Source organism: Rhinolophus sinicus, linkage group LG01 (genome assembly GCF_036562045.2).
Source record: "Rhinolophus sinicus isolate RSC01 linkage group LG01, ASM3656204v1, whole genome shotgun sequence".
Taxonomy (NCBI): Eukaryota; Metazoa; Chordata; class Mammalia; order Chiroptera; family Rhinolophidae; genus Rhinolophus; species Rhinolophus sinicus.
Window position 1 is genome coordinate 151,627,401 of NC_133751.1, and position 18,321 is coordinate 151,645,721.

The following is an 18,321-nucleotide window of genomic DNA, read 5'->3' on the forward strand; positions in this document are numbered from 1 at the left end:
CTTCATGTATTAGCAACAAACAATTTGTAAGTGGTTCTCATCTTACACATAATTTTTTACGTAAAGGGCCTATCCATGGTTTACAGATGTGGGAAGTATGAGACCACGTAGTGGTCACACACAGAGGTTCCCATCTGTATTCTGCTACTACGGTTTCCTGAAAAAAAGGGATGTAACCCAAGCTGTGAATAGGGAAGGTACAAAATAAAAATCTAGTCTTCTTATACATGAGGGGATTGTCTTGTAGTCTTAAAGATAAGGTGTTTTCATTAGAAACCATTGCCAACAATAAAGTCCAGTGAAAGAACAAATTTGGCTAGTTGGTTATTTTCTTTCCTAGAGGAAAAAGGAATAAAGGTTGACAATATACACATTGTATGCTCACTATCTCCATATCTTACCGGGTAGACAGAGCCTTTTCCAATGATTATAAAGGGCCAGAAAACCTGCTTACGGAGAATCACATTCTATGAACTAATGAGTTACAAAACAGTATTATTTATATTTGGGAAACAATGATCCTTAACCAAATATCAACTACTATCACAGAAACTGAGAGTGGGCAGCTTAAATCAATCATGTGAACTTTTCATATGACTGATGTTCAAAAACTTTAATAATTTAACTACAGTATTTAATTGTGAAATTAATATCATAGTCAATGGGTTTTATTACTCTGTCAATATTTCATGGTGTTACATATAAGTACTTCCAATTAATCCCAGGCATGAGCCTATGAGATAGGTACCTTCATTTTGATTTAAAAAAAGAAAGACAAGAGAAAACAGATGCAAAGAGGTTAATTTGTCCAAAATTTCCTAACCGTACAATGGCTGAGCCAGGATTCAACACCAGGTCTCCCTGCAACACCAAGCCTGTGCCTTAGGCTATTCCCATCACTTTATGTAGATAGGTCACAAATTTAATGCAACAACGGTGACTGCTGGAGTCTGGAGAGATGAAGAATAACCTCCACTGTTGCCTGATGTCAAACTGGCAGCTCTGCCCTGTGCCTGCTGAGCGGGGGCCCTGGGAGCCCCAGGCACAGAAGGAACAGGCCAGAGCCAACCACCTCTTGCTTCTATAGCAATGATCCTCAGGCCTCCTGGGCTGGATATTCCCTTTAGGAATTTTCCTTTTGGCACCTCACCAGACCTCACGATCCACTGCCCCAGTGAAGGTAGCATTCTCTAGTCTTGCCATAAATAAGTCCAGACTCAGAAAGATAGTTTTGATACTCGGTTCTAGCTAAGTCAATGCTAACAACTTCCCACAGTCCAATGAGAAGAACTAATCTCAGGGAAAAGTTCAAGGAGGGTAGGGAGAGGGCACATCCACATTTACAAATTCTATATGCACACAGACATTCTGAAAAGGTTCATTAAGACATCTGAGGAACCAGACGTAATGTTAACCAAGACAGAAAAAAAAAGTATTTGAAACTGCATAGTAACTGGCATTTCAGAGATTTGGACTGTCCTTATTTTAAAACAGAGAGAGTATTGTTTACGCTGCCTTGGAGGTTGTTCAAAGATGTGTATTTTTAATAAGATTGAATCATGTTTTCATTCCAGCCAAAGTGATTTTATTCCATGAATATAATTTCCACGTACTGTACAGTAATATTTTCAATACAATTAGCTGCCACTGCCCAGCCCAGTACATAGTTAGTTTTCAATAAGTATCTGTTGAAAGAAGAAAAAAAATAAGGAACTATTGATTCTTCCAGGAAGATATCTTGTTCTTGTTGTTACAAAGAGTTATTTATTAAGTAGCTTCAAACCCAATCTTCCTCAGCTAATACAAGTTTAAAAAGTTTAAAACTGCTCCTTCTCAAAATCCATACCTATCCACAAGCCCAGTTTCTTCACCGCTCAACAGAGCCTGGGAATCCCAGCCCTCTCTTACTCTCCTTGACCACAGCAAAGATTAATAACCAGAACTCCGCAGGCCTCCAGGCTTCCCCAGTGCTTCTGCAAGGAGGCAGGCCTGGCCTGGGGACCATACAGGCTGCACTTGAGGAAATGTATACTTCCAAACCAAGCAGGTAATTACACACTCAGGCACCTAACTTCTCAGCTCATTCTAATAGCTGGCTACTCCTATTTCCCCTAAGAATGTCCTTTTCTTTGGCATGTCTCTCCCTGATGGCAAGTCACTGAGCCATCCCACACACATTTCTTTGAAACTTGTAATGGCTTTCACAGTTTCTAGCTATAACAAACACTGGGGCTGGTTTCCTCACTGCTGCAGACTTTGCAGTCTTTCAGTTGTGGAATCACATTCACTCAAACCTAAAACTCCTACCCTATCATGGTTAATAATCTCACTGGAAACAGAACAAATGTTTAACAACCAGATGAAAGGTTAGGAAAAAAAAAAAAAAAAGGAAACACAAACAAAGATACTCATATGGTTTGTTACACAACTATTTCAAAAAGCATTTTTAAACGAGCTTTAAATAACTGAATCAACCTATAATATAATCCTGGATAAAAGGAATATAAAAATAGTACATGTAATTAAAAACTGAAATGCTTATTTAAAAATCTAGGATACATTCTATCTATGGCATTACCTAAACTATATCTGAAAGAACACTGGTTTTAAGATATAAATAAATATATTGGGAAAATGTTAGTTTCCATGTTTCCATTTTGGAAGTCATGCATATTAGCATACTAAAATCCCTGATAAGACCTTAAGAGAAGATAACAGTTTAATTTATTTAACCAAGACTTTCCCAAATATTATTTGACCATGAAAGTTGTTCTTATAGAAAACATTAACTTGTATTTTATTCAGAACTCACCTTAGTAAATGCTAAAATGCAAATCATGTTAACTAACCATTGTTAATCTCCAAGTAGCCTAGACAATGATTATTTTTCTTTATAATGCCTATTGCTTTCAAGTACTTTGTCATAAGCATATCAATTTTGTAAAATAAGAAAATAAAACACAGCAAAAAGTTTCATCCTATTTAATGTCACTCCTACTATTTATTATTATATTGGCTTTGCTACACCTGGGAGTTCTTGGGGGTGGGCGGGGGTGGGGGGGGAGAGGGCTGAGCAGAATGCAAAGTGGTCAAAGGGATTTTAGATGACATCTGGATTCCACTCTCAGATCTATGGACGCCTGGCCATGTGATGCTGGACAACTTACACTCGAAGCCTCAGTTTCCTCTTGTGCACAATGGGTATAACAACCACACCTACGTTACAGAGTGGTCTTTGACTATGAAATGCAGTAGCACATGTCACCCATTTAACACAGCACCTGGTGAATAGCCAGTGTTCAATAAATGTTCATCGCCTGTCTGTCCAGTCATACAAGGCACCACCGCCCATTGTTCTTAAATTACTGTGACCCAGATCTTTTTAATTAGTGGAAATTTGAATTAATTTACAAATATTCATTCAACCTCTGAAACAATTAGGCTCCATATTATTTTACATAAACAATTAGGCTCCATATTATTTTCCTAAGACACATTATTTAAAAGTAAATTTACTAGGAATATCTTCATGCTCAAAAAAAAAAAAAAAAACTCCAAATGCAAAGTCTATACACATTCTGCCTGAAAATTTTCATTATATTTACTAAGAAAAAGTAGATCTTAATTTTGTTAAGACATCTTAAATTAGTCTTTTCTTTTTTGACACCAAAACTTACCTGCAAGAATATAGAAAATATTTCCATATTACAAAAAAAAATTAAAAGAGAGAGAGAGAATCCAGGAAAACACAAATAAACAAGACTAACTATATTTGCTCTAATAAAGGCTGGCAGTGGAGGGTGTGCAGGGTTAAATTTTAGGCTATGCCATCATGCTGCCACCAGACCAAAAGAGTTACAGCTCACATAGCCTGGGACAAATGCTGCCCACTCATCTCCCATGTATTAAATGATACAGTCTCAGTCACCCTTAAGGATGAAGGAGTCAAGAGTTATAGATTCCTCTTCCTCTTATCAATAACTAAAATTAGTTTCTAGATTACCACTTAATTCTACAGTATTTATGGTAAAATATAATGTCTCATTTTTTTATTACAAGGGGTGGAAGATCTGATTTTAATCTACATGTTAAAAAGAAAAGTTCTCTTCAATATATGATAGCCTATGATTAGAATAGTGTCTCAAATTCCCACTCCCTCTCCTGAATAATAATGTTATTGTGCATGACATTACAATGGAAAATTTTCAGTCAATGAATATCAGTCCTAACAAAATCAAAGAAATGAAGTTACAGTTACTCTCACTATACAGAAAAGTGGAATATTAAAAGGTAAGGCAGTCTCCACAATTGGTGAAGTGAGGAAACAATCATAATTGCAGTCACCTTGGTAGCATATTCCTAACCTCAGAGGGGGCATTTTTCTCCCCTAAGAAGGAAATGCGATTTTCATTAAGATTAGTACCCATTTTTGTATTCAGCGTTCTAGGAACAACTTTCCCTGCATCTGGCACAGGGGACTTTCACAGTGGACTTATGAAGAAAACCAACCCCATCTTCCATTTCCTGGGAGAGAAAAATGAGAACAGGGTGTGTGTTCCCTCATTCCTTGGTTTCCAATTAGTATAATAATGATGCCAGCATTACAAAAGGCAGTTTTCTAACAAAGTAGATAATATTTAAATTTTACCTACCATAAACTGAATGCCTGATACCTGCTGCTATTATTTCCACATTTTCATTCTGTATAATTATCTTCTTCTAGCACAGAGAAAACCGAGGCCTAATAAGGGGAAAGAAAGCACCTAAGCCAGCGAAAGGCAGAGCAGAGATTCAATTCCAGGTTTTCTGTCTCCAAGTCCCTTCTGCAACAGCTGCCTGTTGAGTGCTATTCTGACTTCTGGCTGGACCAGTTTTATTTGAAACCAAAACCAATGCTGTTAAATGCCCAAGAGCCAAGTGTACTGATTCATCGCATCCGACAATTGTAAGGTAGATTGCAGAGTTAAATGAAGAGTGTTTGGCTCACTTAAAATGTTTTCTGGAATGCTGTATCACCTGCCCATACATTAAATGATCATTGTTTTAAGCCTTTTTTTCCCCCTGATGAATCGTGGCTTAGAATTTCATCTTATTTGGGGACAATGTAAAATCTCAACTGTTGTCAAAAACATTCTTCAAAAAATTGGACAAACTTGTTTTCTACAATAGTATGTACAGTTTTATACCCAATATGAAGTGTAACTTCCCCCCAAAAAAAAAACCCTCTTGACAGAAGGAGCATGTTTACTGATTTTTCTTTCCTAGATGCCTATTCGACAATTTAATTTCTCCCATTCCTGATACCTCTAAGTTCTCAATCTTCTCTTTCATGAGCTGGAAGAAAATACACTTTATTATTCGGTCTTTTTCTTCAGCCATTATTGTTCACATCAAAAGGCTAATTTCTTCTACCAATAGGAGGACCCAATCAAAATGCAAGACTCTTAACAATTTAGATTTCAGGAGCTTGACGCAAATGAGAATTCATATGCATTAACTAATGAATACCTGCTTCACTCTCAAAACCTGTAACTTAGTCGATAAATTATATGTTACTCTATCATTATTCAAATAGGAATATTTAGGCTAGAAATAATAATATAGCACTTGTGTCCTGTTAAAAACCCTGCCCATGATGGCCAGACTTCTTTTTTTCTCTAAGTTTGAGATGGAAATTACATTACTCAGAATTTTCACTTGTACTACTAATGAAATGCATATTCTTTTTATAAATACCACTGCAGGGAATATGCTAAAGGAGAATTTCAAACCAAGAATGGAATTTTATAATAGAGTGCTGAGAGATTTACTACAAGCCTTTTAATGGTGTAGTAGTAAATGGTGGCTTAACAACAATTCATTGGGTAATGGCTGCAAAAATGAATTCTAAATATTCAGTTCAATACTTTGGCCAACCACTTCAAGAGCTTCTACTACTCTAGTGGACAATTTGCTGGTCTCCATTCCCAACTCTAACCTCTTGCTCAAGTTCACACAAATTCAAATAATACCCATCCACTAATTGATCATCATGTATCTAAGTATGTGCAGGAAATTAAACTAAACCCAGCAGTACACACAGAAGTAGTGTCAAGAATATGGTCTCTGCTTTTCAGGATTTCACAATCTACTTAATTTAATCAAATATCTCAGGAAGGACTATTAGCACAGATTATAAATTGCATGAAAGATGCTAAAACTGACCACTTAATAAATAGCAAAAAGGGGGTGGGGAGATAAATTCAAGTATCCAACAACAGGGGACTGGTTATATATATCATGATTCAACCCTACAAAGATAATACAAACCAGGGAAAAAAATAGAGCCCTTTATGTAATAAAATGGAAGTTATAGTGTTAAGCATAAAAGCACGATACAAAGCAGCAGCACTAACTGGGTATAAAAGGAGAAACTATATACATGCATACAGCCACCTGCTCCTGAGTTTAAGGAAATACACTGTCCAATATAGTGGCCAATAGCTACCTAAGGCTCTTCAACACAGGCGATGTGGCTAGTATGATTAAGAACTTAAATTTAAATATTATGTAATTAACTTAAGTTTCAAATATGACTCAGTGCAAAATATTTTCTATTAAAAACAACATCCTTGCTTTGTAGAACTAGAATCATATTAACCATTGCATTATTCACTATTTCATTTAAATTGAATTTTTCGGTGTAGCTCCTAGAAAATTTTAAATCACATTTGTAGTTTGCATTGTATTTCCATTGGACAGCATGGGTAAACTATCCTACCAGAATTTTTAAGAACTGGTTACACTGATTGCCCCTGGAGAGAAAACCTGTGTGACAGTAACCGAGGGCCAGAAGGGTGATCTCTCACTATTTTGTCATGTTTCTCTTTTGAATTTTGTGCAATCTGAATATGTTGTCTATTTTAAAATACTGAATAAATGATGTCACCTATAAACACCATTGCAAAGAATTATTGCCATTAGCATAATTATCAATTTAATTTTGGATGGAGTTGTTCCCCCAAAAAAGCGATATGGTACTTTTAAAGTGATGATACATGGACTTCAGTAGAAAATACTTCTAATAACCTAAGATCACAGAAGTATTTCACAAACTAATGGTACCAGAGTTACCAATTGAACATAAGACATTAAAGTCTTCAAACCTCAAAATGCTAGTTTAGTGCCATCCCAGTCTAGCAGTTAGCACGGCCCACCTTTTCTTCCACCATCAGAGACTGCTGGTTTTCATTCTTCCATTCATTGAATATATTTTGCCCATTTTCTTGTTCCTTTCTTCATCTATGTCCCCAAATAAAACATTTAATTATCTCTACATTTAGCACAGCATGCATCTACTTGGCTAACCAAAAATAGGAAAAAATCCAGGAAAAATTTCCCCTTCACAACCTATGAAATTAATCTTTTTTTTTTTTTTCCATGAAGTAGTAATGTAAAAACATAAGCAGGTCACACAGGGCTCAATGAAAGGGAGTAAATGAGTATTATATACACAACTGAGATATACTTAATGTATTTAAATATAAAACAAAAAAACTAAATCACATATCTACAGGGTATTACCATTTCTCCCAATTTTCCCATATTATTTTTAAAACAACACTTTAAAACATTTTTCTGCCTTGGCATATCCAATTTTAGAATTTAAAATGCATATGCTCATATATCAGTGAAAACTGTTTCTCATTAGCAGTGTTAAATTTAAACTGCTTGGTTCTCTAAGATTAAGGAATATAAAAACCTCCATTCTCAATTCCTAAGCACTCCCCTCTTTTTCTCATTCACTCTCCTTCCATTTCTACAAGAATGTTTACTATAGGGCTGTGTTGGGAGTATCATTCTGAGGGAATATTCCTAGTGTCACAGAGATAATGTGTGGAAAGCCATGCACGACAGCTCAGCCCCTGAGTGAGACAGTTTCCTCCCCAGTCACGTAATCATGGGATCATCACAATAAAGAGGCTTTAACTAGGTTTGATCCAGAGAGGAAAGCATTCTAGACAGCCTTTAACTATTAAAACAAAATGGCTAAGTGCCAGAATTTAAAAAAAAATTGCTTCTTGACAGGAAATCTTATGAACTACCCTGTGAAAACCAATAGGTGGTAAAAGATGGCCACTGGAAATTCAGTAAGCATCGCTCCCTGCCTCCGATACTGTGTATGCCTTCAGCGTGGCACATCATTTCTTGGAGCTCCAAGGCTGGTCCTTTAATACCAATGGCATTTGGGGTATCTCTGGATTCAAACCATTATCTATGGGGTTCCAGAAATTTGGTCTCTACCTTGCCTAGGTTTTACCATGACATAAGGAAATTGCGAATGGCCCAAATTCATGATCTTTAAATATTCATTACTGCCAACTTCAACTTTTGATATGCTTAATATCTGGAAGATACTGATATCTGGAAGATAAAATACAAAAACAAAATGGATTTGGGTTACCAAAAATTATAGCAAATATTCACTCAACACTTTCAGGTAATTTTTAGAATTGCTACTAATTCAAGCTTGCAAAATCTGCTTATTGTCCTAAATAATTGTGATCACAAAAAAACTGAAAATTCCAAAGTGTTACAACCCCAACTATGTATATGAAATTCTAAATTTGATTAGAAAATTCTAAAAACACCTCTAAATAAAGTCAAGTCTAACCACTTATAACCAGGGAAGTAAGTTTTTCAGAAACATGTTTCTAGGCTTCACGATACCAGCACAAACTTTGTGAAATAATTTTCTTAGCATCATCTAAGAATGAATTTCCTATGTATTTCTACACACATGTATGATCACAGACGGTATGAATTATTCTCAGACATTGTTCTTTTCAGACAGGTTCTAATAGGTTCTAAATACAAAAATTGTCTCAGTTAAAATGTAAGCTGGTTAAAAATCAGTATATTTCCCCTTTCGGATCACTATTGTTAAATAGTTTTCACGAGAATTTCCTAAAAGGGCTAAAAAAGTTCACAGGCAATAAACTATGTCAGTAAAACTTGCCTTTTTTAGAGAAAGAGAAAACTGAAGGTAGAAGGCTGGCAACATAGGATCACAAGAGAAAATTTAAAAATTAGTTTCTTTTCACCTGCTAACATCCTTCTCTTCACACTTTCAGCTTTGCTCTTCTGAAGCATAGCAAAAACAATTTTTGCTTTAAATTAAAGCATCTCTCTGCTCCCTGTGAGTGGGCATATTATGTAGGAACAAAAGATGGGAAGAAACCACTCCCATAACCTGGCACACCACTTCTGTGAAAATTAAATGACCCTTCACCACTTGGCGCAGGAATTGTACTGTCAACTAACAACTGAATAATGCACACCTGAGAATAATGGGAACTACTTCAGATCATAAAATACAGGTACGTTTTTTAAGACAGTGACCCTGTCTCTTTCCTAGTTCTATTAAAGCAGTGATACTTGACTAATAGGCACGAAAGAGAAGCAAATGGTTGCTCTTCTCGCGGACATTTCCACTTTGTATATAATTTACATCACTTTAGCACAAAGGAGAAAATAAATTCAATGGCTGTTGTAATTATCTTAGTCTCAATTGGCCAAGAAACTAAGGCACATCCATCAGACCTGCAAATGGCAGGGTGGTTACCATTTTCAGATGTAGCAACTCAATTTCCTGTTTTTCCAGCACTTCTGAACTGATACATGACTGCAGCAGCTGTTAACACTCTGGCTCCTGTCACACAACTCCCTTTGGGCTCAACTAATACTTCCTCACTTCCATTTCTCCAGAAATAATAGCATGTGTGCAGGTTAAAGAGACAAAAATTCTCAAAGACTGGTGATAAAGGTCCCACCTAGGTTTGAGTTATCTTAACTCTACTTTCTTACAAATATATCTTGGTGTAAGTACAGAAGATGTAATGTTAGGCTACAAAGTGAAACAATATATTTAATTTTAACAAACACACCAGAATACATACATAGTGCTTGGTGTTAATCACTCAAAGTAGTTACTACATTGAGAAATAATGTGCTTTTCCCAATAATTCTATCATTTTAAAAAGACATTCTGATGTTTTTGGCATTCAACCCTATTTACAAGAAAATCAGAATCATTGTTTTATAGGCAAAACCATATTTTGGACCTAAACTATTATAACTCAGGTTCTTTTTTTAACCCCATTTCAGAGGCTTGTCTCTGATTGCTATGATTACCAGTATTTTCAAAAATAAAACCTCACAAATTTTGGTATTTTCACTCTTAATTCTATACAAAGTAATTTTCTACAAGTATGAGGCAATTTTACAAAGGCAACCCCCTGTCGTATTAACCCATACTTCTTTTTTTTAAAGTAATTGTTTATATTATTTCCAAAGCTCTGATGTCATGGGGGGGGGGGTGTATGGGGGGGGGGAGTCCCAATAGGGAAGGAACAAGAATAACTAGAGGGAATTAAAATGAGGGATTCAGAGGTAATACTCCCTGCTCTCCTAGCACCTCCATTCTCACTACCTCACAACCACAAACCTGAAAGCCTTAACAGGGCTACATCTTTTTTTCCTGGTGAGTAGGCAGTTTAAAAACTGACTCAGTTTCTTCCCGCTAAATTCCTGAAGGTCTGCCTCTGAGGTATATCCCTGAGCTATACAGTATGAAAAGACACAGATGTAATCGGGATATTGCCTATCACAGGGCACCACACGTGTTGGAATCTCAAATGCCTTTACTCATTGCCTAGGGAACTTGGAAATTCTGATCTTTGTAAAGGTTTATAACTATTTAAAATGTGTTAAAAGTTACAAATAGTAATAATAAGTTTCCAGATTTCTATGAGTTGAGCTTAAACTATTTTTCTTGCCTTTGTATTTTTTGCTGTCTTAATACAGAGAATCCCAATCAAAGCACTTTCTTTGTCAAACGACTCTACAATTTAATTCTATAACATTTTTATGTCTAAAGTCAAGAAATAGTTTTAACTTACTGAAATTTATAAACAGAACTGAGAACTTAAACTACATGGGGGAAAAAAAGAAAACAAAAAAGTTTACTCTAGAATTTTTGTAAAAGCTAGTCAGTCTCTGAGAGCCTTTTCCAAGGGATTCATTTCTCAGCTATGAAGTTTGTATGTAAAACTGAAGACATTTGGCCCTTTATAAATAGTCATGGGAAACTTCTTTCTCCCATACTTTGAGTTTGTTTTTACTATAACAGATGGGAAAAAAATTTAGCAAAGCAGTCATCGAAAAAAAAAAAGGTCTTACAATAACTATCATACTAACAGTACACTAGAAGCCTAAAGATATGAAATATCTTTAACAACAACTAAAATGCTTCCTGGAAAGACAGTTTGACTTAACTCATAAAATAGGTACGGACTCAAAAAACTAAATAGGAACTTCTTCCACCATTGGTCCAGCTCCTAGGCACATCTGTCTCTAAACATCTTAACCATATATCATTTTTCATGAAAGTTTCTCCAGCACAGAAGTTTACAACTTCTCTTTATATATCTCCAATATCTTATAAATGTTACAATGTTTACCAAAAAGTCAAGCCTAAGTATTCACTTGAAAAAATATATATTACTAATCACCATTGAGCAAAATTTCCCACTGTAAGATATAGTGCTTTATATAAACAATATCAAACATTTTGTTCCAATTTATTTTTAAGTTCAATACGTAGACGCCCCCCCCCCCAATAAATACATTTGAATTAAATAAACACTACTTCATTTACCAATTTCATAAGTTAGGCCAGGCGGTCAGCCAACTTTTTCTGTACATGGGCAGAGGGCAAATATTTTCAGCTTTGTAGGCCATATATTCTCTGTCTAGCCTACTTAATTATAATGTGAAAGCAGCCTTAGACAACATGCAAATGAGCAGTTATAGCTACGTGCCAATAAAACTCTTTGCAAAAGCAGTAGAGGATAAGAGATTAATATCCAGAATATATGAAGAACTCCTGAAATTCAACAACCAAAAAAGCTAACAACTCGATTGAAAAATAGGCAAAGAACTTCAATAGACATTTCTCAAAAGGAGATATATGAATGGACAATAAGGACATGAAATGATGCTCAACATCACTAATCATTAAGGAAGTGAAAATCAAAACTACAATGAGATCCCACCTCACACTCATTAGGATGGCTACTATCAAAAAAAGAAAAAAAGAAAAAAACAGAAATAACAAGGGTTGGTGAGGATGTGTAAAAATTGTAACCCTTGTGCATTGTTCTTAGGACTGTAAAACAGTCCAGCTGCTGTGGAAAACAGTACGGCGATCCTCAAAAAATTAAAAATAGAACAACCATATGATCCGGCAATTCCACTTCTTGCTATATACCCAAAAGAATTGAAAGCAAGTTCTCAAAGAGATATTTGTACACTCATGTTTCTAACAGCATTCTTCACAATAGCCAAAATACGGAAGCAACTCGTGTCCACTGACAGTCAAATGGATAAGCAAAATGTGATATATTCATGCAATAAAATATTATTGTTCAGCCTTAAAACGGAAGGAAATTTTGATATATGATACAACATGGATGAACCTTGAGGACATTATGCTAAGTAAAATAAGCCAGTCACAAAAAGACAAAGGCTATTTGATTCCATTTATCTGAGGTACCTAGAGTGGTCGAAATCACAGAGACAGAAAGTAGAATCCTGATTTCCGGGGGTTGGGGATAGAGGAGAAGGGAAGTTATGTTTAATGGGTACAGAGTTTCAGTTTTGCAAGATGAAAAGTGTTCTGGAGATAGATGGTGGTTATAGTTGCATAATAATATAAATGTACTTAATACTACTCTACTGTACATTTAAAAATGGTTAAGATGGTAAATTTTACATTATGTTTATTTACCACAGAAAAAAAATTGGGGAAAAAAAAAAAAAAAGCAGGTAGAGGGCCCATTTCGACCTTCTGGTCATAGTTTGCTTACCAGTGAAGTAGACTATTGCATTTTAAATTCTAAGCATAATCATAATGTTTTGAAGTTAGCGTCAAAGTCCCATTTCTACACTAATATCACATCCCTTAGTTTTTTTTCCTGCATAGTTACAGATAATTTTAATAAAGCTCTCAAGATCAGAAGCCAATCTTCGAGTACCTAGAAAAGCACATTTTACACAAAATAAGGACTCACAAGTTTTGACTAATAATTAAATGAAAGCAGTTGTATCAATAACATGAATCTTGGCATTTATTATTATATAAATAAACTTGGCATTTCAACAATAAAGTAAGGTCATAATGTTATTCAATTGCCCTCTAACACACTCAGAGAAAATCAAACTTTGAACAAAAAGTTCAGCATCTTAACAAGTTTATTTTTCTTATTAGGTAATTAACATTTTTTGAAATTACACTATAAATAACTTTAATAGCTGCCTAATAGCAGAAATGAATATAGACTGTCATATGACAAAAGAAGGCTTTCAGTTTACTATGACTTATTAAATCATCCCAAATGCATGAAAATGTTAAATATTATCTTGAAGAAATAAACTAAATACTGAAGTTCCTTTTAAATGCTAGGTATGGGGTCTCTTCATATGTGTTAGAAATCTGTAGGAGTTTTTTCAAAAATATAAACAGGATTTTTTTTTAAATGAAGTCATTTATAAAATCAAGGCATTTGTAAAGCCACTTTAAATGAAAACATTCTTCAGCTATTCGTATAATCCCTGGTACCAAACACACTGGGTGACAATAGGCCTAGTTTCTATTACTCTTTCATCCCTTAGAGTTGTGTGGCCTTGAGTATTTTAATTACGTTCTTTCAGCCTCAGTTTCCACGATTGTATCACAGAGTTAATATACTTCCTCAGAAAGGAGTAGCAAAAAATATTTTTAAAATAATAATACTGCAAAGCACATCAAAGGATCTTTAATTTAAAAAGTCAAAATAACACTGGAAGTTAGGATCTTGAGTTCCCTAAAAATGATTAATAGTAGCCTCCATTCCCCATTCCACTTACGGCTTCACCTCCATCTCACCTGTTGATATCTATGTAATCAAAGGTTCTCTGATGTGGTTGCATATAAGAATCACCTGAGCAGCACTTTAAAACTCTCCATGCCCTTGTCCCATGTCAGGTAAAATCAGAATAGGCAGGGCATGTGATAGCATAGGTATTTGTATTAAAGATCTCCAAGTAATTTTCACGTTGAAACCTCAGCTAAGGCATTCAACTTCCAAGTAGCCAATAAATTTTAGCTACCAAGCACTCCCTTTATACAATCAGTGAACTTTAGAACCAATAAGGCATCCAAATAAAAGCTTAAGAAAACAGCTGCTAAATCATTCCTTAATTTTTATTACACTTTCAATTAACTCCATCCCTCCAAAATTATGAAGTAGTAGGCTTTTTTCTCCTGACCATTCCTGAAAATTGTTGAATCAAAACATTAAGGTCCCTTAAAGCAAGGTCAACTACACTGTTAACATTTAAATTTCAGAGGTTTTGGAGTTTTTTTTTGCGTGTGTGTGTTTTTTGTTTGTTTGTTTGTTTTTAGCATATCTGAATGGGTAAGTAAAAAACACAAGCACTTAGCTCTAAAGCTAAGGTACCCAAGAGGACTCTGAAATTTAAATGTATCATATTGTGGTTAGAACAGGATTAAAAGCAATTAATACAATGAACTAGTCCTAGGTTTTCCTTCAGGTTTTGCCCCTAATTTGCTATGGGACTTCAGCAAAATCAATGTCTCTGGGCTCCAGACTGTCATTTGTACAATAGGGAGTTTCACTAAATTTCTTTAAAATGACCTGTTACAACAATGTAAGACTTGGAAAATTACAGGGATTCTTTAGAGCAGTAATAAACAAGGACAAGGATGAAAGTAGGCCTCATAGGCTATTAGACTAGTGAGTAATGATTTAGATACTTTCATAGTAAGGATTTTACTTCCCAAACCTAACAATTTATTATAACATGTTGATTGATTCTATTCAGATTGCTTCCTGCCACCTCCCAAATACCTGCATCTAGGATCATTTTTTCACAATTAAAACCTTTTTACTGTTCTGGATTTTTGAGAAAAAGAACAAAAGCAATAGTGACTATTCAATAAATATTATGTAATAGGCACTTGGAATACACTAAGGGACAAGACAGACAAGTAAAAGAAGACAGATAAAGTAGAGAAGTGATTTTTTTTGGCTTACACTTTTCAAATATTGATTAACTTCTCTGAGTAGAATGTAAAGTAAAACGATACAGTAGGTTTTTTAGATAAGATGTTGAAGTATTATGCCAGATGTCCCTTCTTAAATTTGAAAGGGGAGGGCAAAATTCCTTAAAAATATTTTCTTCATATTTGAGAAATTAGATAAAGCAATTTTGTTTTGTACATTCTTTTGAAGCAAAGAAACTTACTAGTGTAATCTTTAAATTCTCAAAAGTAAAATCTGAATTATCTTAACTATAGTTGTGCTTGTCACTAGAAAGTGCTTACCATACCTTCATCTCAGAGCTATCTGGTCTCACCTGGCTATTTTACTCAAAAGGATTAACTGATTTCTGAATGAACACCCATAGGTGTATCTTGTGTATGTGCACATGCTTGGTTCATTGTTTTGTTTTGTTTTGTTTTTTAGTATTTTGACCTAGTCAATTTTCAAATCAACCTATTTAGTTCTATCTTCTTTTGTAGGACCCAATACATTTCAGTATTCCTGAAAGCTGTCTCATCTTCAATGTACACAACTCTGCAGCTCCATTTAAAGGCTCATGCTTTTATGATTAATCTTTCTACCAATGTATTTCTTTACTCATACAAACTAATTTGAGAATGTAAGGAAGAATTAAAGATAATATCTAAACAATGAAAGAACTGGGGGAAAGAATAGCAACGGAAATCAATAGAAATAGGGCTATTGCAGAGGGGAGAAGATAACTACGGTATTTGTAACAAAATGAAAGAATTAATTCATACACTACAAAGTTTCCTCTATGTACCCATTATACTGCATATCTTTTATATTAGTCATGTTGCTTTGAGACTTTTCCATGTTTCCCCTAGACAACTGCCAATGTTCGCATGGTCTCTGATGAATAAACATGCTGTGACTTGCTTCTAAGGAAACGCCTGTCATGTTCCAGGGAAAAATGACTTCTCTACTCTTAAATCAGGAAAACTGTACAGCTCCCATTCATTAGTTACAAAGTCGACTTTTCCTTAACGTTTAATTTCTGGAATGTTTCTATTCTCTTTAGGGCTTTTCTGAGATCAGATTTTCAGAAAAGACACTGAGTTGGGGGAACACTCCTAGGAAATAGTTATACTATATCAAAGGGGTTTCCCACTTCAGAAGCTAAACTAGCACCCATGCTAAGCTTTCCCTGTTAACCAAGACGAAGGTTATTTTCAGGCTCCCCCCATCTCTTGCAGAACTACCTGTTCTCATTACTGTTTACCCAATGGCTTAGCAAGGTGATATTAGCATACCTGGCAGGAAGACATGCTTCATTTAATATTAACTCACCATGTGACAGCCCCTTCCCCTCCAATCTCTCCTCAAACACGTGAGGATACAAAGGAAATAATGGTTGTTTGCAGTCTGACTTCGCGCTAGGCTTTGGCACCAGCAATTGGTCACAGGCACACACACCCCCAATCAGAGGCGCGCACCCCGCCCGGTCCTGGAACTGTCAGGCGGGCTGACAGCTGGCACATTCTCCCGTCGCCCTCCACCCGCTCGCAGAAAGCCCCTTCCTTAGTCACCTTGACGTTACTCACCTGCCTGGCCTCAGCCCTCGACTAAGGAAACTTTTTTTCCCCTTCCCAGGAGCTCACTTACAGGTATCACCCGCCGCTCTTCCAGGGCCCCAACAAGGAGCCCTTTGTTACAATTTCTGCTCCCGGACTCCTCACCCAATTCCTGGCATTCAGCTGCTCTTCGGCAGCTCAGAGCAGCCCCAGTAGGAAAACAATGAAAAACTACCAAGCCCCCACCCTGGCGGTCTCGGAGGAGGCTGGAGGAAGCAGCCTCCTCGGCCGCGTGTCTGTTAGCCAGAGAGGCCGCTGGCAGGGCAGTGAGTTGCCAGCCAGGTAAAACGGGTAGAGGCCTCGCTGCCCTCGCCCTCCCCGACGAACCGCAGCATGGCACCCTCGGCTTACCCGACTGGGGCGGCGGGCGGCGTTGTCGCCGCCGGGGTGTCCTGCGCGTTCGTGGCTCGGCCGTCCATCGCCCTGCGGACCGCTGCGCGGGCTCCAGCTCCCAGGCGGCGCGTCACTGCTGGAGTGGGAGAGGCCAGCCGGTCAGGGCGGGACGCGCGCCTTCTCGAGGCCTTAGGGGGGCTGGCCGCGCGTCAAGAGACCGCCCGAGCCACCCTAGCCCCGAGTCCGCCCGCCTACCGAGTGCGCTTCCACCTGCGGTCCCCGGCTACCAGCCCGCGGGCGCCGGGCGCTGCGGCGGTAGGAGGCGGCGCTGCAGCCCCCGCCCCGTGGGGCTGACTAGGTAGCCATTTGGCGCCTCTCCGGGAGGCAGAGGCGCTGCCCTGGGTGGTAGGAGGAGGAGCGGGGCAAGGGGCAAGGCACAGGCACGGCCGCCACGCCTGCAGCGCACCCCCGGGCTTACAAACAAAACGCCCTGGGAAAACTTTTCGCGAAGGAAAGTTGGGAGGGCTCGTTTCTTTTTTCCCACCCAGGGCTCATACTTTCTTTTCAGGAGACAGTGGCTCGCCTGTTCTCTCCCGCGGCTTCCTTCCCCACTCTTCCCTCCCCCAGGGCCACGCGCTCGCAGTTGGGCTCTCAAGCCAGGACTTGAAGGGAGGAGAAAGCGGCAGCCTCCGAAGGCTCAGCCCCGCGCAGGCCGGGCCACGGCAGCGCCGCCCCCTGCCCCGCGGGCCGGGTGCCGGGCGCTCGCTGGGCGCTCCGGGGCCTCTCCCCAAACCGGTTCACTCACCCTGCCCCATATCCCTGCCCAGAGCCCCGGAGCTCGCCGCCACCTCCGCTGGACTGCCACCCAGAAGTGGCGATGAGACTCGGTGGCATCGGAGCGAGAGGGGCAGCCAGCCGGAGAGAGAAACGGGGCGGGGATGGACGAGGACCGAGTTGGAATTTCCTTCCCCCAGGGCTTTGGGTCTTAAGAGGGGTCCGGCTGGGGAAGCTCCGAGGCGGAGTGTTCCCATTCCCACCGCTAGGGTGTCGCTTAGGAAAGCGCGGCGCTCCCCAGTAGGACAGGTGGGGAAGAAGGGAGGGTACCTGCCCTGCGAGGACAGGAGGGGAGGATCCCGGTGTCAGCCGCGGAAATGGAAATGCGGGGAGAAACTTGCAGAACGGGGTCTGCAGCTTGCCCTCCCTGTGGTCTGACCTTTCACTCCAGGGTGTTGTTTTTTTTTTGCTTT

At 38.2% G+C, this 18,321-nt stretch overlaps 1 protein-coding gene across 23 annotated transcripts in view; it reads right to left on the reverse strand.

Moving 5' to 3' along the window:
* Positions 1 to 18,120, reverse strand: part of COBLL1 (cordon-bleu WH2 repeat protein like 1) — a 151,129-nt gene extending 133,009 nt beyond the window's left edge. For 14 of the 23 annotated variants that reach the window (XM_019727320.2, XM_019727315.2, XM_074337180.1 and 11 more), the window contains exons 1-2: positions 17,880 to 18,120; positions 17,093 to 17,210 (exon numbers count right to left, since the gene is read on the reverse strand). In XM_019727320.2, the coding sequence (XP_019582879.2) occupies positions 17,093 to 17,210; positions 17,880 to 18,105 (344 nt within the window). In that variant the 5' untranslated portion in view covers positions 18,106 to 18,120. Of the gene's footprint in view, positions 1 to 17,092; positions 17,571 to 17,631; positions 17,768 to 17,879 lie in introns of those variants that run through there. The other 9 variants (XM_074337188.1, XM_074337193.1, XM_074337187.1 and 6 more) reach the window with 9 other exon arrangements.
* Positions 18,121 to 18,321: the final 201 nt, after the last annotated feature.